The sequence below is a fragment of the Nomascus leucogenys genome, chromosome 20 (assembly GCF_006542625.1).
Source record: "Nomascus leucogenys isolate Asia chromosome 20, Asia_NLE_v1, whole genome shotgun sequence".
NCBI classification, from domain to species: Eukaryota; Metazoa; Chordata; class Mammalia; order Primates; family Hylobatidae; genus Nomascus; species Nomascus leucogenys.
Window position 1 is genome coordinate 21,717,436 of NC_044400.1, and position 25,787 is coordinate 21,743,222.

The 25,787-nt window shown below is 33.1% G+C and overlaps 1 protein-coding gene across 1 annotated transcript in view; it reads left to right on the top strand.

Annotated features, from left to right (window-relative positions):
* The window catches only part of DPP10 (dipeptidyl peptidase like 10), a 731,390-nt gene that overhangs the window by 625,800 nt on the left and 79,803 nt on the right, over positions 1-25,787 (top strand). Inside the window, exons 14-19 of the mRNA XM_003275193.3 lie at positions 4,725-4,816; positions 5,299-5,346; positions 8,395-8,516; positions 9,968-10,015; positions 18,831-18,929; positions 19,037-19,106. Coding sequence (XP_003275241.1) covers positions 4,725-4,816; positions 5,299-5,346; positions 8,395-8,516; positions 9,968-10,015; positions 18,831-18,929; positions 19,037-19,106 — 479 coding nt within the window. The remainder of the gene's footprint in view (positions 1-4,724; positions 4,817-5,298; positions 5,347-8,394; positions 8,517-9,967; positions 10,016-18,830; positions 18,930-19,036; positions 19,107-25,787) is intronic.

A 25,787-nucleotide genomic window follows, 5' to 3' on the forward strand; every position in this document is an offset into this window, starting at 1 on the left:
ATATATTCCATTAAAGAAAATATTAAATAAAACTATGGCTTTTCTGGAAATCTATATAGCTAAAGAAATTGTTCTTCTGGATACAGTGTTTTGTATGCATATTACTATCAGTTTATGTACTTCCTGAGTCATACACTGATACAAAACTTTTTACCCCATGCCGTTAAACTTTTGATCACTTCAGATATTCGCCCCTTTGCTCCCTGAAAAATATTTGTTATGTAGACTTCAAACTTCTGAATTCTCATCTCAGTAACTGTAACATTCTACATCCTGCAATTCAGGCTGCAGTGAAGAGATAGGTTTTTATCAAAGATATAGCACCTTTTTCTCTCAAATATGGAGTAAGCAGAGGTTTCATTGTGTTCAGTTGTTCAGATTCGTAGGCGTAAGGAATGGACCTGTCATCTTCTAAAATTGTGTTAAATGAAAAATTATATGTTGGTGAATCCATTCACTTTCTCTATTCAGCAATACGAAGTTTTGCCCATGAGAGCTGATGATTTCACTTGGAACAATTTTAAGTGGCATTATTCACTACAAATACTGTGGAAAATAGCATGCCCCCAATCCACAATTTTATCACCTAATCAACCCAGTAAAGTTTTTGCATTAAGTTTCACTGCTGCATCTGATTAGGACATTGTCTGAAAACAATTAGCTCATCTCATGTGGTGAATAGATGGCAAATTAAAGCATGCTATTTTTAAGCACTACAACATTTCCCTTATTTAGAAGCTATAAAAGTTAAAATTTAATATAAGAAATTTGAATGAATAATGTGTAATTAGGTAAAAAGCACATGCACCGTTAAACTTGTTATTGATACCCCGTGTGTTTCCAATTTGTAAATAGAATTATAAAACTAATATTTAACTTCCTTGAGCAAGATAAAATCTCTGTGAATTCAAGGGCACTTGTCTGATGTCTAATGTTCCAAATAAAAACTCTATTCCAAATTTCCAGCCCTCTTTTAAGAATGAATGAACTCACGAGTTTTGTTGCTTTTTAGTCTGAAATTAAAGTTGAAATATTAGTTCAATTTAAAATACATTGTCATATTGCCTTTATCAAAAGTCCACTACAGTTTTGTATTTATATTCAGTATTTCTATTCTACCAAGTTAATATTACAGAGATTATGGATGCAAAGAAAGAAAGAAATGTTACTGTGGAGAAAAAAATGCTGTTCTTTCCTGCTTTGTTAAGTGATCTTTCCTGTGATTGTATTTCTGCTGAAGGTGCTTAAAAACCTAACTGAAGTACACGCATCCCCTTGTGAAATCTGCTCAAATCCCTTGATATTTATTAACTGTTGTTCAGTCATCTACCATATTCTGATTGGTATTAAGATTATTAACCAGGTCAAAATTAATGTGCTCACTGCTGTGACAGTCTTACGTAGATTATTAGAAAGTAAATCTTTGCTATTACATGCAAAATGGGGGTTCAGCTTGTTCCCCATACTATATCTACCCTGGTAGATTAAAAGCAAGCAAGGCAATTACAGCTGTTTAAAATAAAATCAAAAGGTTGTATGGTTGTTATTAAGGCTTCCAACAAGAGATCTTTTGGTCCTACACTTGAAAGTGTAATATTTTGAACTAAAAGGATCATTGAAGTAAATCATATATAATATTTTTTATACTGTGTTCAAACATTTTTCAAAGCATTGGGTTTTTATTCATGCCAATTTTAATGTTGTATCTCATTTGTCCTTAAAACACACACACACACACACACACACACACACACACACCCCAAAATACTCTGAAAAACAGAGAAAATAATTAACCTAGAAATCTGTGGGCCAAAAGTGTCTCCAGATATTTTGAAATATTGAGCAAAGTTTCTTCACTTTTTTAATGTTTTGAGATTATTTTATCTTGAAATTGGCATCAAAGATGCACTAAAACCTTGAAATTTTAGTATCCTGTCCTTGGCTCATTCAAAGCAGGGCCTGGAAATAAGAAGGAGGAGCTATCCACTGAGTTATTTTTCTGTGTGAACTTGGCAATAAAATATATGACTTTAGAACCCCGTGCCAGCCTTTGGGTTATGCGGGTCTCATGTCTCACAAATTGGGTGTCTTTGCACTTATACCTTTAGTCAACAAATACTTGTAAATCACAGTAGTACATCAGATAGTATACAAAGGTGATATAAAGAAGTCACAGGCTTGCTGTTGACCTTAAACAGCTAGACGTCTAGAGAACTTCCACTAAGAACATAAAATAGACTACTTAGCGAGATATTGAAATGCAAATACATACCAATAAGACAGAAAATTTTTCAAAGGAAGATTCTCTTAGTATACATGTGTAGTAAAGTATAGAATGCCCTTTTAGTTTACACTTTCAGTTGTATGGGAAAATAGATGTTATAATAAAACTATCCCGTCTGAACCTAATTCTGAATTTATTTTTACCAAAAATGCATTGAAAGTGTTACTCAGCTGACAGATTACATTCTCTGAAGACAGTGCAATTGAATTGCACAAATTATAACATTTAAAAGGTCATACATTTGGAAATAAAATATAATTTCTAATCATAGTTTCAAGAAGAAATCAGCAAATACTTAAAACTAAATGAAAATACTACATATACCAAAATATGCAATACATATAAACAATAATTTTAATATATGCAATAATTTTATATGCATATATGAAATTATGTATATATCCAATGTCAGAATTTAGAAAAAGAAGAGAATAAATTCAAATGTAAAAGAAAGGAAATCAGAAATGAAAGACTAGCACTTATTAAGCTAGTAAGCAAACATGAAATAAAGCAGTATGATAAAACAAATAGTAAGTTATGTGGAAAAAGTAATTAAATCTATAAGAGCTGTCAAGGGTAATAATAACTTGGACAGCTCCAAAGTATAAATAATGGAAAGGGACAAAACTACAGATTTTAAAAATATTAAAAGAATACTATGAATAACTTTACATTGATAAACTTGAAATTTAGGAGAAATGGATGCAATCTAGAAGAAAAATCAAATCAGATTTAAGAAACAGTCAAAATCCTCCATAGTGTTAAGAAAATGGAATCAGTGATGTAAGATTTTTCACATCAGGGAAAGGTTGTTTTTAAAAGTGAATCTCACCAAATATTCTAGGAATACGCACTTCCAATTTTATATTATTTTGAAAATGAGAAAACATGGCATACCTTTAGTACAATTTATGACATGGGTATCATCTTGTAACCAAAACCAAATTAAGACAGTATGAGAAAAGACAGTATAAGAAAGTTTAAAAATACTAAACCAATTATTGACAAGTTGACTTATTTAATGCATTTAAAAGATTAACTCTTATTTTTCGAACAGGAATGCAAAATTTGCTTAAAATTTCAAAAACATATAAGGTCATTAACTGTATTTAAATTTTCATGAGAAAATTATAATCACCTTAATAGATGCAGACATAGGATCCAAGGAAATTCAACAAAATCAGTATTCAAAAACCTTAGAAATTTAGGAATAAAGGGAACTTCTTTAAGGTGATGAAGGCACTTGCCAGAAGTTTTATTAATGTAGCATAATTGATAATGGAGCAGTAGTAATATTCCCTTTAAAATCGGCCCTGAGATAAGGAATCAGAGTGAAGTAGCTTGAGTATACACAAAACCAGAGATAACAGTTTTTTGGTTTTTAGTTGTTGTTGTTGTTTTCTACTTGAAGCTCTAGGGTACATGTGCAGAAGGTGCAGGTTTGTTACATAGGTATACATGTGCCGTGGTGGTTTGCTGCACCCATCAACCCGTCATCTACATTAGCTATTTCTCCTAATGCTATCCCTCCCCTAGCCCCCCACCTCCTGACAGGCGCCATTGTTCAGCTCCCACTTATGAGTGAGAACATGCAGTGTTTGGTTTTCTGTTCTTGTGTTACTTTGCTAAGGATGATGGTTTCCAGCTTCATCTATGTCCCTGCAAAGGACATGAACTCATCCTTTTTTACGGCTGCATAGTATTCCATGGTGTATATGTGCCACATTTTCTTTATCCAGTCTATCATTGATGGGTATTTGGGTTGGTTCCAAATCTTTCTAATCCATTCTAATCAGTGTTCTCTAACTACATAAAGTGATTAAGGAATAGAATGATAGTATTTCTAAGAATACTTTTTGGGTCAAACAATATATATTTTTTAGACAATACTACTACCTGTTTTTTACATATTAAAATGTTAGTCCTATAAACACCTTGGAAGCATTGATTAAGCTAATTACCTTCATCAACATGAATTCATCTCTGAAAAAAAAATTATTGCATTAAATGGCAAATCTTATAACAATGACCATACTGCAAAGGTTAAAATGAATACAAACCTGAGTATTTATTGGAGTAAAGTTTGTTCTAAAATGTTTTTTTCAAAAAAGCTAACTGTACAGCTGCCAGTCATTTAGATGAGAGTGATTAAAGTACTACCTTGGTATCAAATGCTGCCATCAGCATGGTATACTTGATTCACCCTCACCTGGAGGAGTTTTCTGAATGACTTTTCTATAATTGTAATAAAGGCACTAACCTACCTGCCTTGATCTGTGTTTACAGGAATGCATGTTCATTCTTGAGTTGTGGAACAGAAAACTGAATGTTAACTGAGAATTAAAGAATTCAAAGTGTCACAAGCAGTTGGTACATTCGTGTTTACCAGAGAGATGCTGTTTAAATAAAAGGAAAATCAGTATTTTCTATTTCTTTGCAGAGTAAAAGTGAGCAAATTACTGTGCGGCATCTGACATCGGGAAACTGGGAAGTGATAAAGATCTTGGCATATGATGAAACTACTCAAAAAATGTGAGTGTTTTCAGTTCTCTAGTCAGGCTGCAAGTCAGGGTTGTCAAATGCTATCTTTTCTACTGGAATTATGTTTTGCTTACCATAGTCCTAGTCAAAACAAGCCAGCCATGGAAAGAATAACCTTTCTTTAAAGACCTCTTCCACACTTCACACAGAGACATCTTACACAGAGGCGTGTGTGCGTGCGTGTGCACACACACACACACACACACACAGTGATTGAGAGAGATTATGAAAAAGGATGATTTTATCGGGGAAAAAAATATGTTTCATAGTTTGATCAAAGCCCTGTGTTTGTATAGCAAAACAACTCCTGTCTGTATTTTGACAGTTTTAAAAATTCAAGTGAAGATTTAATGTGAAAATTCAGGTGAAGATTCAATGTGAATTCAAGATTCAATGTGACAATGTAACAAAATTCGCAGATCACAAAAAGTAGATCTGTGTCTAATGCTCGTGTTGTTTTCTTTCCTGAACAGTTACTTTCTGAGCACTGAATCTTCTCCCAGAGGAAGGCAGCTATACAGGTAAGCAGTGTGCAAGGATCTCCTTACACAGATTGGCTTCTCAGTGGCTATCTATGTAGCAGAAGGAAGGGAAGGAAAAATTTGAAATGTCTTTTTCAACATGGCTAGGAAGAGCCAACTTTGCATGACAAAGCTTCACAATCTTGCACCAGTCTCTCCCTTGACAGGACTGGAGACAAGGGAGCCCTGCTTGCTCCTTCCTGCTCTGCTGTCTCCTTATTCTTTTCTTCACCTGCTTTTACAGTTTCTTAATATCTTTTTTTTGTGGCTTGTTTCTCTCAACTCTCCACATCAGAGACATTTACATATTTTCCCTTGTGCCTTCATCTTCTGCTAAGTCTCATTTTGAATTTTCAGTGCATTAATGTGGCACAGGTGAAATTTATTCTTGTACAATATAACGTTGTTGTGAACAGTTAGTCTAGTGTATCAAGCAGGAAGCTTTCCCTCTTTGTCTTGTCGTTCATAAAACCCAGTGAGATTGTTACAGGAGGAGGCATCCTTATTTAAATAAGGAATGCTCATTGCTTGCTAAAATAAAGCAATACATGGAAAATAATTACATCTGTTCAATTTTCCCAAATGCAAAACTATGCTCAAAAACAGGCTTAAGCTCACACCTGTTTAGTATTAAAATGTCTCCTCACTCAGAAAGCTTTCACCAGGATCTCACAAGAATGACTTTTATTTTTGGCTGGCAAGCAACCTATTAATTCTAGACTTTATATACATGTTCTAATTTCCATTTCACAGATCCATTTTTAAAGTGTCAAAACTACCATGACATATTTTCAGGGGAAATTCATCATGTTTGAAGAAGTGTCACCACTAATTCTTACCGAGTAGTATTGACTTTCCTTTGAGAGTAAAAATGCATGTTTAAAGTACCCCAACTTCCTCTACATCACCCCCCACACTCTTATTTATACACAATTTGCTTTCATCAGAAGCAAACTTGTCCTTTAAATCACCTTTCTTAATACATCATTTTTATATTCTTAGTTTGTTCTCTTGGACCTCCTGGAACCCATGTTCTTAATTCTGACTTCCAGGAAGCAAAGCTATTTATATAGAGATAGTGATTTGAATTTTGGATTTGGGATCTTTATCAAAGTACTGGTCACTTTTTCTTTTGGTGACCTGAAGCTTATCTTTCTTGAAACATACATTATGATTGATATCAGTAGCCATAAACTGTAGCTTAGAGAGGTAGAATCACTTTATATCTTATAAAACTCTCATTTTATAAAACTCAAAGAAAAATGACAGCATCAGAAAATTAGACTCGGTCAAGTTCAGCAAATGGAACTGCCTCAATCTTTCTTCCCATGATTAGTCTAAAATGTGATTTGAATCATAATGACTTCTTAGATTTGTGTGCTTGTCTTATCTCTCTAGTGACTGAGGCAGAACAGTCAATATATCTCTGACATGTACTAGTGTAGTCGACAGTGTTATAAAGAAAATGTAGTACCAATAAATTTTCCCTTAAATAGCTCATCAAATGCCAGTTGGCTTGACTGTAAGATAATGTTAGTGTTTGACCCAGAAAATGCAATCAATGTCTTGCCCAGGCTATAAAAATGATCATTGGTTGACTTAATATATGGCACTAGGCACCCCTGCAGGAGTAGGACTGCTACTGTAGTCATTGTTACTTTCTTTGTCTCAAAATTTGCGTCTCTTTATTTCAGCAATCTCATAATCTAAATAATGAGAAAATACCACATAAATCTCCAGGGAACTTGGATCTAAAAGCTTTATGGAAGAGTAGAGAGATAAAGGTTTTAAATCTTAATATGGCACTGAATAGCTGTATGCAACTGGGATACTTTCTAAGCTTTTCTGTGGTAAAAATTGTACAATATTGTGAATGTAATTAATGAAACTGAATTGTACACTTAGAAATGCTTAAAATGACAAATGTTATGTTATACAGGTTTAACCCAAATTTTATAAAATGAAAAAAATTGACTGTGAATATTTTACAAGTTATCATGAGTGAAACTAATGATTTGTGCTTAGTATATATTAATTGTTTTGACTATTATAAGAAAATTTTTGGATTGTAATAATCTCACAGTGTTTCAAATATGGAATTGTGATTTTGTGAACTGTTTCTTGTATCTGCCTTAACACCCCTGTTCCAATCCCCATACCTACAGCATATTGCACATCAAAATCAGTGTGAATATTATTCATTTGTAAATATACAACCAAAAATCATGTTTCATTCCAAAATGAAATTGAGACCTTTTGTCTGATCAAGTTTTTTTAAAGGTATTCTCAACAGTGTTTTCATCCATTGACCTACCAAATTTTGCGTTCAGACTTATTTATTAAATAAACAATTCGATAAATGAAATTTAATCTTATATTAATTTCTCAACTCCTGTAACCTTAAGCACCATTATTGTAAAATAAAAATGGTGATGACTCTTCTTTTTACCACCTCATTATCTCAAAGTATGTATTGTTGTTAGTGTTATATGTGTTATAATACAAATGTAACTTTTTTTAAACCAGTAATTTTTCTGCAAGTAAATGATGGGTAAAATTTGGCACTGATCCCAAATTCTAGTGTTTAGAATGTTTAATTTAGAAAATCATGGGCTTGATTTTTTGTTTGACTTGTGGAAATATGCATTCCTTCTTTCAATTAGTATGTATCAAATATTGAATAATCTCTGTGGGAAATTCCCTTTAAGACTTTACACAGAAATATCTATTAAAAATGCAAAAAACAGTAAGTTAATTTGAGTTCCATTGAAATCAGTTCTTTGTTTATAGCCATACATACAAGCATACATATTACATACATAAAATAATACATAATTTTAATTTTAATAGATTAAAAAAATGTGTATGTTTTAACATTACTAATAGAAGTTGACTTTTTATGTATAGGGTGATTCATAGTTTACAATGAACCTCTATGCAAGCACCAATGTGACTCCCCTGTTTATATTATATTTAAATATGAACACCACACATTCAAGTGCCTAGAATAGTAGCATTTCTAGAATAACTTCCTTTTTCTTTCTCCAGTGCTTCTACTGAAGGATTATTGAATCGCCAATGCATTTCATGTAATTTCATGAAAGAACAATGTACATATTTTGATGCCAGTTTTAGTCCCATGAATCAACATTTCTTATTATTCTGTGAAGGTGAGATAATACAGGAATTCTGATATAATGTATTTTATTCATGGTATTTGATCAATATCTGTTGGTATCAGCAACTATTACTCTAGATGATTTCATAATCTTAATTTATAAATTTTCGTTAATCCTAAATACATTATATATAGATTTACTGAGATACAATTTTTTACATATTTTGTAGAGAAATAAAAAATGAGAATAAGTCAATAAACATGCACACATAATTAATAAGTGCTATTTGAACATGAGCAACTGTAAAAGGTGAATAAATATATTTATATCAGCGAGGCCATGCCACAATCATAGCCTAATTTACCTAGTCTTTAGGAAAAGTAATAGTCTAGTCTTCTTGTTAAAACAATGCTTCGGTTGTTAAGAGATTTAGGATCTATGGAAATTTAGGACCTATGGAAACTGAATTCCCCTGCTTCAGAGTTCTTCAGTTCTGAGCAATTACATTCACCATTATTACTTCTTCTATCTTGTAACAATATGCGTAGTCTTACATGTTTATACAGTATCTCTACAATATATTCATAGAAATCATTTTTCTTTTAATGTGATACTGTATTTTCCAGAGATTAAATAGAATTCATGTGTCCTCTTATAATATGAGGAGTTGAGTGCCACTACTGCGGCTGGTATATTAAGCTGTCATTTTTTAAGACACAATGAGAGATATACCAAGAGTTACTTTTTAACATTGTTTTTCTCTTGATATATGAAATGAAGTAATCAAAAAAGAAGTCCTTGTTTAATGACACCAGGAAAAAAAAAACAAAAAAACATTAGTTTTAGATGGGATTCCTTAGAGAAGGGAAGTTTCAAGATAACTTTTTACAGTAACAAATTAGCTAGTGTATTTTAAATATTTGAAGATTATGGTTAACGTATTTTTAAATTAATATATAATTACCACCCAATTTTAAACCTTTCTTATGGATGAACTATTTCAAATATGCATGCTTTCTTTTTTGGCTGAGTGGCAAATAGAATTTGATCTTGGATCAGTGGATAAGGGGTGAAAGGGTCGTGAATCAGCTTTCTGAACATCACTGGCTAGTCTATAAAAGACTAGAGATAAAGAGAAAGCATGTAGAATTGGCTAAAAACATAGAAATATGGCACATGGATACATATGTAACAAACCTGCACATTGTGCACATGTACCCTAAAACTTAGAGTACAATAAAAAAACCATAGAAATATAGAGCATTTGGGGGAAGAGAGAATCTTATCAATAATCTCTGCAAATAGTTTCCTTCTCATATATTCTTACCCTTCTGAATAAAATGCTTATAAATAGGAATGAAAGCTAGTTATCTGGTTTCTGTTTTGTTATGTTTTAACCACGAAGTGCTTCCGTTTGGGGGAAAAAACTTTTATGTAAGCTTTCTAATTACTATTACTTAGACATTTTAAAAAATATTTATACACATATTTTTAAATTCCAGGTCCAAGGGTCCCAGTGGTCAGCCTACATAGTACGGACAACCCAGCAAGTGAGTACACAAGAAGACAATTAAGAATAGTTATGGTTGGCATTAGTCTTAGACATCGTGTTATCTATTCTGAGTCATATCCTCTATAAATTATTCTTCAAAACATCCCCACCATGAGGAAAGCTGTATGTATACCATCAACTTGACCTTATGTATGTAAGAGAAACAGTAAAGCAAGAGATGTGAGCCATGTTACAGGCGGGAGGTGAATCTTATATGCCCGAAATAGGATATCTACTACCTAAATCAAATAGAGTTATTGATGAAACAGGTACATTTTAGCTTACTGGCCTCTTAATGTTCTGGTGCATTCTTGCCTGGGCCTCACATAAGTTATTCCTCCAGAATAACCTTTTGAGGGCATTTCAGAAAATTATGAAAAATTTGTTATTTTATATATTTTCTATCCTGTTTGTTCCAGATATCCAGGTTCTTCTAGTTTTGAATATGCACTTTTTCATTTATGCATTTATTCATTTGTATATTTGTTAAGAGATCACCTACTTTTGTCAAACAATGTGACAGAGTCGGAGGGTACAATTGAAAGGGTGTCGTGTTCAAGAACTTACAGTAAAGTAGATAAATAAATGCATGGTTGAGCTTATCTTAAAAATGAATAACCAGATTTCATCCTGCCTTCCTTTCTCTTTCCTTTCTTCCATGTTTGTATCCTTCTTTCATTTTTTAAGTTTTATTTAATCAGTGCTTCTATTCTGTGATGATTTCACATAAGCTACTATAATCTAATAATGGCTCATATTTATTGACTCATTTAAACTTCGGAGCACCTCTGAGATAGTTAATTTGATTATCCCTTTTTACAGGTGAGAAAAATTAGTCTCGAAGAGGTTAAGTATTAATAACTTGGCCAGAGTCATACTAATAAATGGCAGAACCAGGGATCAAATGAGACAGTCTGACTCGAGAATAGGGTTTGTAATTCCCTACAATATAATAGCTACTTTTTCTATTGTGCTTTTGCCTCTTGCATTGCATACTCTTACTTAAGTAGGAGTCAGTTAGGTAGGTGACTTGACTTAGAAGATATATAGGTAAAAAAGTGTAAGGTTGAATGACAAATATCATTTTGAGAAAACAGACCAAGACCATTTATATTCTTCAAATAATGTCATATGGACACTTAGTGCATGCCCTAGGCAACAAGAAATTTCTAAGTTTGTGTTGGGGTTTTGTGTGGCTGGAAGATGGTTTAGCATACATTTTAGTTTCTATTTATTTCATTATTTCCATCTTCAGTGTAAACCTTAAAATGGTTATGTTAAGCAAATCAAATATATTCAATATTAACTCTAACAGCAGCAATAATGATCATAGACAGTATGGTTGATAAAATGGAAAGAAGGTTGAATCTCATAGATAGAACAATCAGTGTGTAAAATAAGTCTATCACATGCTTTTTGTGGGATCTGAGACAGTGTGTTAACATCTCATAAGATCAATGTCCTCCGAGGCAAATAAACAAATGTGTTTACAGTGAAGATGAGTAATATTCATGACATATAGGACACACTTAATCAATAACTATTTGTGTTACACTGTATATCTTGCCTTTAACAAAGGATGATTAAAAACTTTCCAGTCTGATTTTAATTTAATTTTATCCTATTGTTACAAGGCAATGTCTTTTCTAATAACTTCTGCTGCAAATTACAAAACATTTCTGTCTAAGGGAAATCATGTTATTTTCCTGCTCAGAAGCCAATCATGATTGTCTCAAGGTCAACAAAAACAAGAAAAGGCTATGAATAGTGGCCAAGTGCTTAATTTTCTTTTCAAAGGATAATTACTTAGGGAGATAAAATTTATAGTCAATGGTGAGTAAATATTTGGGTCAATAAAAGCAAATATATGAATAAGTCATAACTCATTTTGGGGCCACATGAAGTAGAATAGTGCATGGAGAGAAAACTTAAAAAAAGAAAAAGGAAAATATTTAACAAGCATGGAAAACCTTTAAACCCACTAGTTATCAAAGAAACGCAGAAGAAACTACTGCCATGTAATTTTTCCTAACAAATTAATAACATTAAAAATTTACATTACTAATAAAGATAGAATGTGGTAGAAATGTTAATTATAACATATTCAAAATAATAGTCAAAACTTAATTCTTTTTTTTTTTTTTGAGACAAGAGTTTCACTCTTGTTGCCCAGGCTGGAGTGCAATGGTGCGATCTCAGCTCACCGCAACCTCCACCTCCCGGGTTCAAGCAATTCTCCTGCCTCAGCCCCCCAAGTAGCTGGGATTACAGGCATGCATCACCATGCCCAGCTAGTTTTGTATTTTTAGTAGAGACGGGGTTTCTCCATGTTGGTCATGCTGGTCTCGAACGCACAACCTCAGGTGATCTGCCAGCCTCAGCCTCCCAAAGTGCTGAGATTATAGCCGTGAGCCACCATACCTAGCAAAAACTTAATTCTTTTGTATCTTTTTTCATTTTTGTAGTTTATACTGAGGAAATAATTCTAAATGGAGAATATTATGACAAAGCTATTGAAAATAGAAAAAGACATTATAAATAACAAATAATGGGAGTCCGTAAATAAATTTTAATGGAATATTACTCAGTGCCCTGGGCATCTTCCATTTGTTTTTTCAGAACCACTTTTAACTCTCAATTGTTCTCTTCGATATTCTCCGGCCTAGAAGTACTTTCTATGGATGACTTAGGTTCTATTGCCCCATGGCTTCCAACTGGATTCAACCAAAGGAAATCTTGTAGGCAACTGGAAAGAGGGAGAAAACTGCTCTGGGTTGTTTATTCCACCAGCCCTGTTCCTATGGAGTCACCACAAGTTGGCTGTGACCTTTAGCTGAAGGGAATCTTCACCCTTGACCTTCAGGCCCAGCCACTGTTTTCTTGAAGTTTTCCTTTTTCACTGTGTTTCTGCCAGGTTTCGGTATCAGAGTCATGCTGACCTCACAGAATGAGTTGGGTAGGAATCCCTTCCCCTTCATTTTTTGGATTAGCTTCAGTAGGATTAGTAGCAGCTCTTCTTTATACATCTTGTAGAATTTGAATATGAATCCGTCTGGTTCTGGCCTTTTTCTAGTTGGTAGGCCTTTTATTACTGATTTAATTTCATACATCAGGGTTCAGGGTTTCAATTTCTCCCTGGTCCAGTCTTGAAAGGGTGTGTATGTCCAGGAATTTATCAGCTTCTTGTAGGTTTTTTAGTTTGTGGACATAGAGGCACTCATGATTGTCTCTGAAGGCTTTTTGTATTTCCATGGGGTCAGTGGTAATGTCCTCTTTGTCATTTCTGATTGTGTTTATTTGAATTTTCTCTCTTTTTTATTAGACTATCTAGCAGTCTATTAATTGTATTTATACTTTCGAAGAACCAACTTTTGATTTTGTTGATCTTTTTTATGCTTTTTCACGTATTCATTTCATTCAGTTCAGCTCTGATTTGGTTTTTTTTTTTTTTTTTTCTCTCCTGTAGCTTTGGGATTGGTTTGCTCTTGTTTTTCTAATTTCTCTGAGTGAATATTCACCATTTTTTAAGCATTTAAAATTAAATGCTTAGGATAGCTTCTTTGGAAATATACTAATGTTTAAATAATCAGAGTTTCTTTACATTTTAAACATGTAAAAAACCTCTTAGAACATCTAGTCTTCCAGATATATATTATAGGGGAAGATATTTACTGATAAAAGAGGTAGTTTGATGTGCCTGAGATTACACATAGACATCATAGTCCAATGGGAGAAACATAAAATTACATGCTTATAACAGTCTATGATTATTTCTCTAGTAAAAGTGCACACAGTTCAGGACAAGAGGAAGTCAATGAGAAGACATTTTCAGAAAAACAAATGTGTATATACAAACATAAGAACGCATAAAGATGTTCACATTTGCAAGATAAACATCGTTCATCATGGCTGGAACAAAACATTTAGTAAAAAAGAAAAACTATATGAGGCCAGAGGGGCAGACTGGAATTGGATTATAACTCTTATTTTTTTCTAAGTAGTTTGGATTCAATCATATTGGTTCAATGATAAACCTTTGACATTTTAAATTTGTTTTATTCTGGCCATGGAGCAACTGGAAATAGACCTGATTCCCTTTTTTCCCTTAATAAAAAAAAATAAATAAATAAAGAAAACTGGACAAAATATACAAATCAACTGTTTCCAGACATTCGACAATAGCCAGCATGGGTCTTTGATCCCTGAAAGAAGGAAACAAGTAAAATTAGTGTTGTGAGTTCTCTGGCTTTCTTGTTAACAGAAATTTCTGAACTCCAATGCAATAAGGAATAAACTAATCATAATACAATGATATCCCTGAGTTGAGAAGACAGAAAATGATATTCAGAAAGATTGAAGCTTATGGAATGTTGAGGAATGGTATGGAATTTTATGGAATTGAGGCTTATGGGAAGATGGAACTGGAAATGAAGAAGCCACATGGAGAAAGACATGTGCATAGCGCTGGAAGAGGGATCACCCTGAATCAGCTGCTGAAAATACCTAGCTGAGTACGCATAGGAAGATGCTTCATGAGTGTGGGCAATGCCAGAGCTCACAGAGTGGTGGGAGGTGCTCAAGTTATAATCAGCAGAGTAGTGGAACATTTAGAGGAGATCCCAGAAGTGTCCTGCCTTTTGTAGTGCTAAACTAGCCATAGAGAAAAGGTCATTCAAATACACACTAAAAATATTTCTTTAAAAGTCTTGAAACGGTCAACCTGCCTACAACATATGCCAGAACAAAGTCCAACAATTGTTAAAAGATCACAACAAAACTCAGGCTTTCAAGATATAAATGTCACAATGGTTGATATCTAATAAAAAATTACTAGCTTTGTGAAGAAAGTAGAAAATATAACTCATAAATAAGAGAAAGATTAGTGAATAGAAACAGACTCAGAAATGACAGAGATGATGGAAATCACTGGCAAATACAGTAAATTAGCTGTTACAAATACATAAAGCCATCAAGAAAAGAATGAATGCAGAGAGAAAACAAAGAGAATATATTTTTATAAAAGAACTTTGTGAATTTAAAATAAAATATTTGAAATATAAACTTCACTGGAAAATACTAAAAACAGATTAGAGGCTGCAGAAGAAAAGATCAGTGGACTTGAAACAATATCAGTAGAAACTTTGACACAAATAGAAAAAGGATGAAGAAAGTAGAACCTAAATTAACCATAGGCCAATAGCTACATCTATCATATTTGTAATTAGAGTCAGAATGGGGCAAGGAGACTTGCAAAAAATATTTGATGCAATAATGGCCAAAAATTTTCTAAATCTGATGAAAAAGTTACAGTTCAACATAACGAATGCAAGATAAATGTCAATAAAACCACACTAGCGCACATCATGTGCAAATTATACAAAACCAATGATAAAGAAAAAAATTTTAAATCATCAGAAATTAAAAGACACATTACATCTACATATTATACACATAGTAAAAACGAATGACTACAGACATCTCATCAGAAAAAAGCAAACCAAAAGACAATAGAACAAAATACTGCAAATGCTGACGGAAAACCAAACTGAACTACACAAAAATCCTTAATAGAAAAACAAACCTAGAAGATATTTCTCACTTAAAAATGAAGACAAAAAGAAAGTTTCAAGAAGAAAATAAAAGAGAATGTTCTGTCATTAAACTTGCTCTTCTAAATAACAAATTGATCAATAAAAAATAATCAGAAAATATTTTGAGCCAAAGGAAAATAAAAACACAACAGATCCCAATTTAGGGGTTACTACAGTTGTGATTAGAAAGAAATTTATGATTCTAACTTATGGTATAAAAACAAAAGTTTTTAAATTGATAATCTCCTCTTTCACCTTAAGAAACCAGAAAAAGAAGAGCAAATTAAAACAAAGTTGAAAGGAGATAAAAAATGAGTAAGAAGGAAATAAATGATATTCAAAATAGACTAGCAGTAGAGAAAATATATGAAACCAAAAGTTGCTTTCCTGAAGAGATCAATAAAGTTGGCAAAATTCTAGCGAGAGACATGAAGAAAAAGAGAAAAATGTAATGCGATTAATAAAAGAGATGATGTCTATACCAATGCTCTAGATATTAGAATGACAATAGTGAAACATTATAAGTAATTTTATGCCAGTAAATTTGACATCTTAGATGAAGTGGAAAAATTCCTTAAAAGACACAAATCGCTAAACATTCACACGAGAAGACATACAATATATAAATATGCCATTAATATTCTCCTCACAAAGAAAACTCCAGTTTCAGCTAGCTTCACTGGTGCATTCTATGCAACATTTTTTTTTTTATTGTACTTTAAGTTTTAGGATACATGTGCACAATGTGCAGGTTTGTTACATATGTATCCATGTGCCATGTTGGTGTGCTGCACCCATTAACTCGTCATTTAGCATTAGGTGTATCTCCTAATGCTATCCCTCCCCACTCCCACCACCCCACAACAGTCCCCAGAGTGTGATGTTCCCCTACCTGTGTCCATGTGTTCTCATGGTTCAATTCCCACCTATGAGTGAGAACATGCGGTGTTTGGTTTTTTGTCCTTGCGATAGTTTACTGAGAATGATGATTTCCAGTTTCATCCATGTCCCTACAAAGGACATGAACTCATCATTTTTTATGGCTGCATAGTATTCCATGGTGTATATGTGCCACATTTTCTTAATCCAGTCTATCGTTGTTGGACATTTGGGTTGGTTCCAAGTCTTTGCTGTTGTGAATAGTGCCGCAGTAAACATGTGTGCAGCAACATTTAATAAATTAATACCAAGCTTACACAAACTCTTTTTAAAAATTTAAGGCAGGCTGGGCACGGTGGCTCACGCCTGTAATCCCAGCACTTTGGGAGGCCCGAGGCGGGCGGATCACGAGGTCAGGAGATGGAAACCATCCTGGCTAACACAGTGAAACCCCGTCTCTATCGAAAATACAAAAAAATAGTCAGGCATGGTGGCGGGCACCTGTAGTCCCTGCTCTTTGGGAGGCTGAGGTAGGAGAATGGCGTGAACCCGGGAGGCAGAGCTTGCAGTGAGCTGAGATCGAGCCACTGCACTCGAGCCTGGGCAACAGAGAGAGACTATGTCTCAAAAAAAAAAAATATATATATATATATGTGTGTGTGTGTGTATATATATACACATATATATATACATATATATATATATTTATGGCAAGTATTGACCAGATTCCAAATCCAGACATATATATTAGGAGGACAAAAAACAAGATCAAATTTTCTCATGAATTTAGATGCAAAACACCTTAACTAAATAATAGCAAGTGAAACCTAGCAATTATAGAAAGTATAATTTATTATGACCATATTGGGTTTACCCAAAGAGTCTATGTTTACTGTAACCTTCAACAAACAATGTAATTCACTGTAATTCACCGTATTACACTGACACCTCAAAGAATTTTGTTAAAAATTGAAAATTTTGGCTAACAATAATAATAATCAATTATTAGTAATTCCTAATCAAGATAAGATAGAAAAGAAATTCCTTAACTTCATGAATGATGTCTGTAAAAATACTACAGCTGACATCATTCTTAATGGTGAAAGAATGATGCTTCTCCCTGAGGACTGGGAAAGTCAAGAATGTTCTCACTCCTTCTGTGCAACATTGTAGTAGAGGACTTAGCCAGTAAAATGGGTAAGACCAAGAAATATATGCAGCAAAACTGTGTTTATTTGCAGAAGACATACTGTGTACAAAACAAAAGCAAGGATACAAAAAATTGTGGAACATACACACAATAAACTATTGAAGATAAGTGAATTTATCATGGTTACATCTGTAGTCCAATACACAAAATTCAACTGTTTCATCAAAGAAAATGCAAGATTTAAGAGTATTTTTAAAATGCTGTTTAAAGTAATATCAAAAATCCATGGATTATCTAGGAATAAATCTAATAAAAATAAATACCTCCTCTATAAATCTATATAATACTGCTGGGAGAAATTAAAGACTCAAATTTCCACAGACACAGACATATATATATATGTATACAATATGTACACATGGATATATATGTATACAATATGTATACATATGCAAACATATGTATGAGTGTATATGTATTTATGGATTAGAAGGCTCACTATTTTTATGATGTAAAGTCTCTCCAAATAGATCTACAAATTTAATACAATGCATGTACATCAAAATTCCAGCAAGTTACTGATGTCCACTTCATGTTTTATCAAATTTTTTGATGTTTCATTTTCGATATTTCTCTATTACTGTATTTTCAGGGTCATTACTCTTTTCTTCTGCAGTGCCTAATATTTTATTAATATCACCCAGTATATTTTCATCTTAGATCATATAATTTTCATGTATTTCAGATTCTGCAGTTTTTATTTTTAGAAATATATAACATGCTCATGCTTTTTGTACCTTATTAAATACCTGAACTACAGTACAGGTGTCCTCATCCTGTGTTTCTGTATCCCTTTTAATTGATATAGGTACCTAGATATTGTGAATCTCACCTCATTTGGTGCTAGATAATCTTGTATTTTGCTAAAATATTCTTAAGCAGGTTAACGATATGATCAGATTTGCATTTTGAAAACGTAAATGATAAATTTAATATAGAAGCAAATGAAAAAGTTTTACTGGCATAATGAAGCTCACTTAGAAAACTGTTGTACTAATTCAGAAGAGAAGTGATGAGTTAATCAGCACAGTGCCTGCCAAAGGGTAACAACTAGATAATTTTTTGCTGTGTCATGCTGATTCTTGTTTAATGCATAGGAGTTAGCTATTTACACTACCCTTTTTGGTTTACAGAATATTTTATATTGGAAAGTAATTCTATGCTGAAGGAAGCTATCCTGAAGAAGAAGATAGGAAAGCCAGAAATTAAAATTCTTCATATTGACGACTATGGTAAAGTTTTGTGCATGCTATGTTATTCAAGAACAACTTTCTCTGCGTCTTATAGTTTTACCTGTAAATGACTCTCCATCTTTAATATTTTGCTCTTTCTTTAAAAGAACTTCCTTTACAGTTGTCCCTTCCCAAAGATTTTATGGACCGAAACCAGTATGCTCTTCTGTTAATAATGTAAGTATTTTGTTTGTTTTTGAAATAAAGGAATCTAAAGATTTTATATTTTTGTGTCTCACATGACAACATTTGATTCAATAAACAAGAGAAGTCCTATGTGTGTAGTTAACCAGGGCAGCTGTCTGTTGTCTAAATGCCTCTAGGAGTCCATCACTAAATCATGTATAAGGATGTGTAAATTTTTTTAAACTTCTTGCATCCCACATGCAGTTTGGTGCTACTGCCAGGAATAATGACACTAAATAGTTTGATCTGTGGGTGTCTGCTTAGCAACTACTCAAGCCCTGTGTTCTTTATCAGTTGTTTATGCAACATTATGGAACATGTAATTCCACTGCCAAAACAATGGGTTATGTTTGTATCACTCCTATCGATTTTTCCTCCTGCATACATGGCCTGCAGAAGCTGCTCCCATGCTCAGAAAACTTGACTCAAGTTTTTTTTATCTTTGAAATTTACTTTGAAGTTAAATATCTTTATACATTTTGTAAGGCTATATCATGACTATATAGTATTAGGCACCGAGGCCCCTAACATCTAATGTATAACTAACTTGATATTGATTTAGCATTGTATGCCTGAGAGTTATACGTTATTTGCCTTATTAATATGCTCAGGTAGCATATTGATATAATAGTGCTTAAAACTGTCTAAAATTATATCTTTAGATATAATATTTTCTTTAGATATAATACTTAGAAATAGTAAATATGAAAATTACGTTGCTTTTTATGATCACTGAGTATAGTGGATAAGTATTCAGTCTGTGGAATCGGATTTCCTGGGTTCAAATTCTAGTTTTGCCATTTATTAGCTGTGTGTCCTTGGGCAAGTTCCTTAACCTCTTACAAGGCTAAGTTTCTCTAAATATAAAACAATCATTATAATACAACCTGTGTTTTAAGACTGCTTTGTAGATTGAGTGAAATACAACAAATAAAGTCCCTTAAACAGTGCCGAACACATATGATTCTTATAATTATTGGGATTATAATTCTTTTTTGTACTGATTGCATTTATTTTATTTAGATATTTTAATATATACAGGCAATTTGTCCCTTTATTTTAACAAACCACATAATACAGAAATAATATAATATTTAATTTTCTCTCTCCAGTGTTCATTTCTAATTCTAATTATTGAGCTTTATGTAGTTTCTCATATCTAAACTTTTCTCCCTTGTCCCTAAGAGCCAGAAAGCTCTGAAAGTTCTTAATATCTCCCTGAGGAAGTTCTTATTTGCTGTTTCTTAATTCATTGTTTTTTTTTCTCGTCTTTTTTACCTAGTTTCTTCTGCTCTATTTTAACTGTATGTATGATTTATTGAGGAAGAATGTTTAAGGCACTAAAACGAGACAAAAAGAAAGCAAAAATCAACCCCATCTTCTATGTCAGTCACATCTCCCTTTGGTAAAAGGAAATGTTCTTTTGATTCACTGAAAAATAAACTTTCTCAAGGAAAGGGACATCCCTCAGGCACATCCTAGGCATCCCTCAGTATGTGATGACCTTCAAAATGGAAGATAAAAGAACTGACTGCCCTTGAAGCATGACGTTTATGCAGACGAATGTGTAGATAATTATGCCCACTTGCGTATCCACCTGCTGTAGGGCAGCGTCATACATAGGGGGAAAACCAAATAAGAGTTAACAGAATCTCTTTGTTTTCTGAAACAGAAAAGCTAACTGGCTCATCTTAGCATCAGACTTGTGTTTTGTTCTGGTTGATTTTTAGTTTATAAGAGGAATATAAGGACCTACACAAGAAACCAATTTGAAGACTTCTCTTATTGGCAAGGGGTACTTGGCGTTTTTTTGAGAAGTAGGATTTTGGAGCAAAATGCTGGTTTTGGAGTCAGGTAGGACTGGGTTCAAGTTGGAGTGCTGAGATTTAACAATATACTGCTGAATTTTTCGAATCTTCTGTTGCCTTATAAATAAATTGGAGAAAATAACATGGGATAATATTTATATTTAAATATATTACCATAGTGTTTGGTAGAGTATAAGCATTTGCAGACAGTCTTTAATAAATCGTAAGCAGAATCATAATTATTATTAGTATGGTGTAAAAGTAATTGCAGTTATTATAAATGGCAAAATTATAAGTAATTGCATTACTTATAAATGCAAAAACTGCAATTGCTTTTCTGCCAACCTAATATGGATAATAGTATTTTTAAGTATTTAATGTGATTAATATAAATATTTAATGTGTAATTTAATGCCCATAAAGTTATTCAATAGACAGACACTACTAAAATAGATAAAATAGTGCAGTCAGACCCATAGAATTTACTTTGCTACTTTTTTGGTTGATACAGGAAGAATGAAAATGAGTATTAAATCATTTCTAGTTATACTTTGTTATATATAGTTATATATTGTTTATACTAAATATTAATTGACATTATCCACACTTTCGGGTTTTAGAGGGAAATGATCGAAAGCTTCACAGAATGTGACTTACAAAATCCAAAAGGAAAATTTCGTTTTTTTTTAAATTTATACTTAAAATATGATCTATTCTTTTAAATTGCATGATTATTTCTAAAACACTATGCTTGGAAACATATAAGGGTCAGAATAGCAAAAGTAGAAAGTGTTTTTTAAGAATTTTAAAAACTGCCCACAATTTAAAGCCATATTTTTTCTCAAGCTTAAAAACTGTTTTCACTGACAAATTGACTTCCCATTCTAAAAGTAATAATAATTATTATTTTTTTCGCAAATGAGCAATTAGACAGTGATGAACAATAGAGTGACTATTATTTAAATGAGTCTAAGAGGTCATTCAGTGATTTTGGTGTCAGTAATTTATTGCTATTTTGTGCCATATATCTGGTAGCCAACAGAGTATGAGCCATTTCTTCATCTGTAGAGATGGGTTGACATCCAAGGAATTATATAATGAATGCATGAGTTAGCGTCAGGTTGCAGCAAGCACCTGAGTGGCTGAAAGAAAGATTGCCCTGGAAGAAAGTGGCCTCTGGCAATTTGGAACCCACTTCTGCTCAATCTCCATTATGGATCTTCAAAAGAAATGGTCCTCTGACCTCCCTTGCTTGGTCATATGTTTTGAAACTCAAACTTAATCTCATAACATTTAAAATGTAAATGAATCAAAGATCAATGTCAATGTCACATTAAAAAGAGTATGTGGGATGGAGTACATACCACATAAATATTTTTACTGTAGAATATTTTTACCGTAATGAAAAATCTAAGAAGCGTTGGCACCACAGATGGATCTCAGTGACCTGAATTTGCTGTGGTCTCTATGGAGTCATGATCCCCTTTTTCTGAACAACTCCTCCAATTCTCCCTTCAAGTGCCTACTTGTTTTACTCCTGCCTTTCTGTTTAACATTATAGGGAGCCCTTAAGGACCCGGAGTCCTTATTCATTTTTAAACTTATTCTATACACATCTATATTCATTCCAGCTCTTATAACATCATATTGTTCTTTTTTAATATTATTCTTACTTCCTACTCATGTTTATGTAATTTAATACCATACACATCTACCACATTGCTTTTACATATGAGAAGCCGTGTTAATGGCTATGGGGAGATAACAAGATTGCAAGCGTCTTGAAGTCTATAATAGTTATTTGGGTTTGTTCAGTCTGTCTCCGCAATGCCTAATACACAGAACTTACTGACTATCCTGTAATTACCAAATAGTGCCAAGACTGAAGGTGTTGTGGAAAATGCCCTGCAGTTGCAGACATTCATTTGGTAAATAAATAAATATGAATCTAATATGCTTAGATGCTGGTAAAAGCAATCCAGAAAGTTGTACTGTTATTTAAAAAGAAGGGATTTTTGTTTTTGTTTTTATTTTCTGTCCCTCTGAAGAGGAGCAGCATCAGCTCAGGAGTTTAGTTCAGTACCAAGGGCCTGTCATCTCTTCCCATTTTCTACTTTTTCATGCTCAAGTTATCTTGCCACACTCGTTAAAGGTCTAATAAGGGAGGCAGTAAATGTTCAACAGGTTATATTAATTTACAGAATGCAATATATGCTATCCTGCCTCCATGACTTTCTTTCCTTTCTCTGAATTCATCTTCCTTGAAATCCCAAGAAATTCATGATCATCCATCGAGTCTTATCTTCCTGGAGCTTTCTTCCATTCTCCTCCTCTGTCAGCCTATGGATCAGGTCATTCTAATAGGAGAGCATTATTCATTTTTATCTAGAGTCTCATCACTGAATGTTCTGTGTATCAGAATCCTATAATTTGGTCATCTTGGTAAAAGTGATCTGTTTTCTATGTAAGTATTCTTTTAAACAGCATGATATAAGTAACTGATCATTCACAATGAGGCAATATATTCAGTTATTCATATCCAACAGTCACAATAACATCATTGCTGGTCTGTTATACACACATTTCATTTCCTCAAACAACTTGAAATATTGTTTAATATTATAATTAGCATCAAGCTTCAGACAAGTCAGACATCCTATCTGGATGATTGAACTCTAACCTGCTATAATATTCTCTACTTACACTTCCTTTTCTTTAGTTTATTGCTTTTTGCTCTCTCCCTCTTTTAGTTGCTTTTCCACTCTGCTGCTAGGTTGAACTACATTCTCAGATATGAATCCATATCTGAGAATGTAGCCCTCCTATCTAAAATCCTCTCATTATCCATTCATCATTGATTAAAGATCTGCGTTTTCCCTCACACTACATAACAGTGTTCATGATATATTTTCTATTTTTGTCTTCATTTTTATCTCACATCAGCCACCCCCAAAGAGAAATTCCATCCTTCAGATAGCCTGCTTTGTTCTCGGGAACACCATCACTTCAATCATCACTTGTGTTTTCATATAGTCTCCCCAGTGCCCTGAGTTTGCCTGCCCACCTGGAGAAGTTCTCTTAAGACTCCCAGACACACTTCCAGATAACTTTATGCACACCACTATTACAAACATGTAACCATACCAGATTACAACATTTACTTTGCTTTCTCTTCTGTTAAACTGCCAATTCCTTTTGAATAGTTTTGCCATAACATACTAACTGGAGCATTATTTGATAGAATAAATGAATGAATATATGAATTCATCAATGAGTAAGTAAACAAATCAATGAACCCTGAGTCTGTCCTCAAGAATGAATTAAGTTGAGATGGGGAAATGGAGAAATAAATGATTTGCGAGTTTATAATTGACTTCTGTATGGGTCCATTTCTCTGCAATTTAGTTTCCCACTCAGTAGAATGAGACACGAGTTTCTAATTTCTCTTACGGTCTTTCTGGATAGGGCTGAATATTGATTGATTTTCATGCTGTCTCTTCACTGTTTCTTTTTACAGTTTTTTTACTGAGCTTAAGATAATAAGAATTGATATTAGCTACCGTTTATTGTTATTGTGCAAAGAGTGTCTTGCTGAGAATATGTAGACATCATATTTCATCCTTATATAAATCATCCAAGGTGAATACTACTGTCCTCATTTTAACACAAGGAAACTATAACTAAAATAGGTCATGTATATGTTCCCCCAAGTTCATAATCAGGAAAAGTTAGGGTTTGGACTCAAGTTTTATATATCTATTTTCTATATTAAAACCTCTGCTGTATTACCCAATGCTGCCTGCCTACATAGTCCACCGTATTATGATAATTATTGGCATATTATCAAAGAATGATGACTTGAATCAGAAGAAGCTTCTCTACCACCAAATTCTTACGAACTTTTCTTCTTTCCACTGAACAGTTTATAATAATTTCTGGAATATAACATTTTCCACATGCACTATGTTAATGCTTTGGTGTAAAGTATTGATTATAGAAATCATGACTGAGCTCATGAATATTCCACAAGGGAGATCAAATTCTCAGCTCAGATTATTTAATAAAATTCGGAATTTTCATCAAAATGTTCACTTTGTGGGAAGTCTTTTCTACTCTATATTTGTTTCATAGATTCCTAGGGTTTTAGCAGATCAGATTGTCAGAGGTGGGTTCATTTTGTTTCCCAAGGATGAAGACATATATATTCCAATAACCTCTAACATCGTTTGATCTTCTATTTGTTCATGCCAAGTACACATCTACTTTTACCCTCAGTTTCTTGCAAAAATAGTACATATACCGTCTGATGTGGATGAAAGAGATAGCTTGTCGATATTAATGTTTGTCTCAAAGAGTGATTATTATTGCTTTGCCATATAATGAGGTTCAAAGCTTAAATTTTAGGTTTACCATTTTTGTATCTTCGTCATTTAAATGGATGGAGAATGTACCCACACTGTAATACACAGAAAATGATTAAGAAGAAAAAAGGCAACGGCATTTAATCTTGTTAACAGAAGGGGAGAAGGTGATCATTTGTTTCTATTTTTTTCTTGAACATATTTAAACTTGTTCTTTCACAATTTGTAGATAATGCATCTTAAATGTCAGCATTAATTTCTTACCACTATTTAAAGTTGTGCAAACTCAAAGTTGCTGTATTAAGAAGGTGACATGGGGGAAAAACCCAAATTTAGATAAATTTATAGATAATGCCTAAGCTATAATATTCGTTTGGTGTTTATTTTAACTGGAATATATATTGTGTATATATGTGTATATATATGTGTGTGTGTGTGTGTGTGTGTATACATATATATATATGTATGGATATGCACACACAGAAACACACATGCCGTTTTAG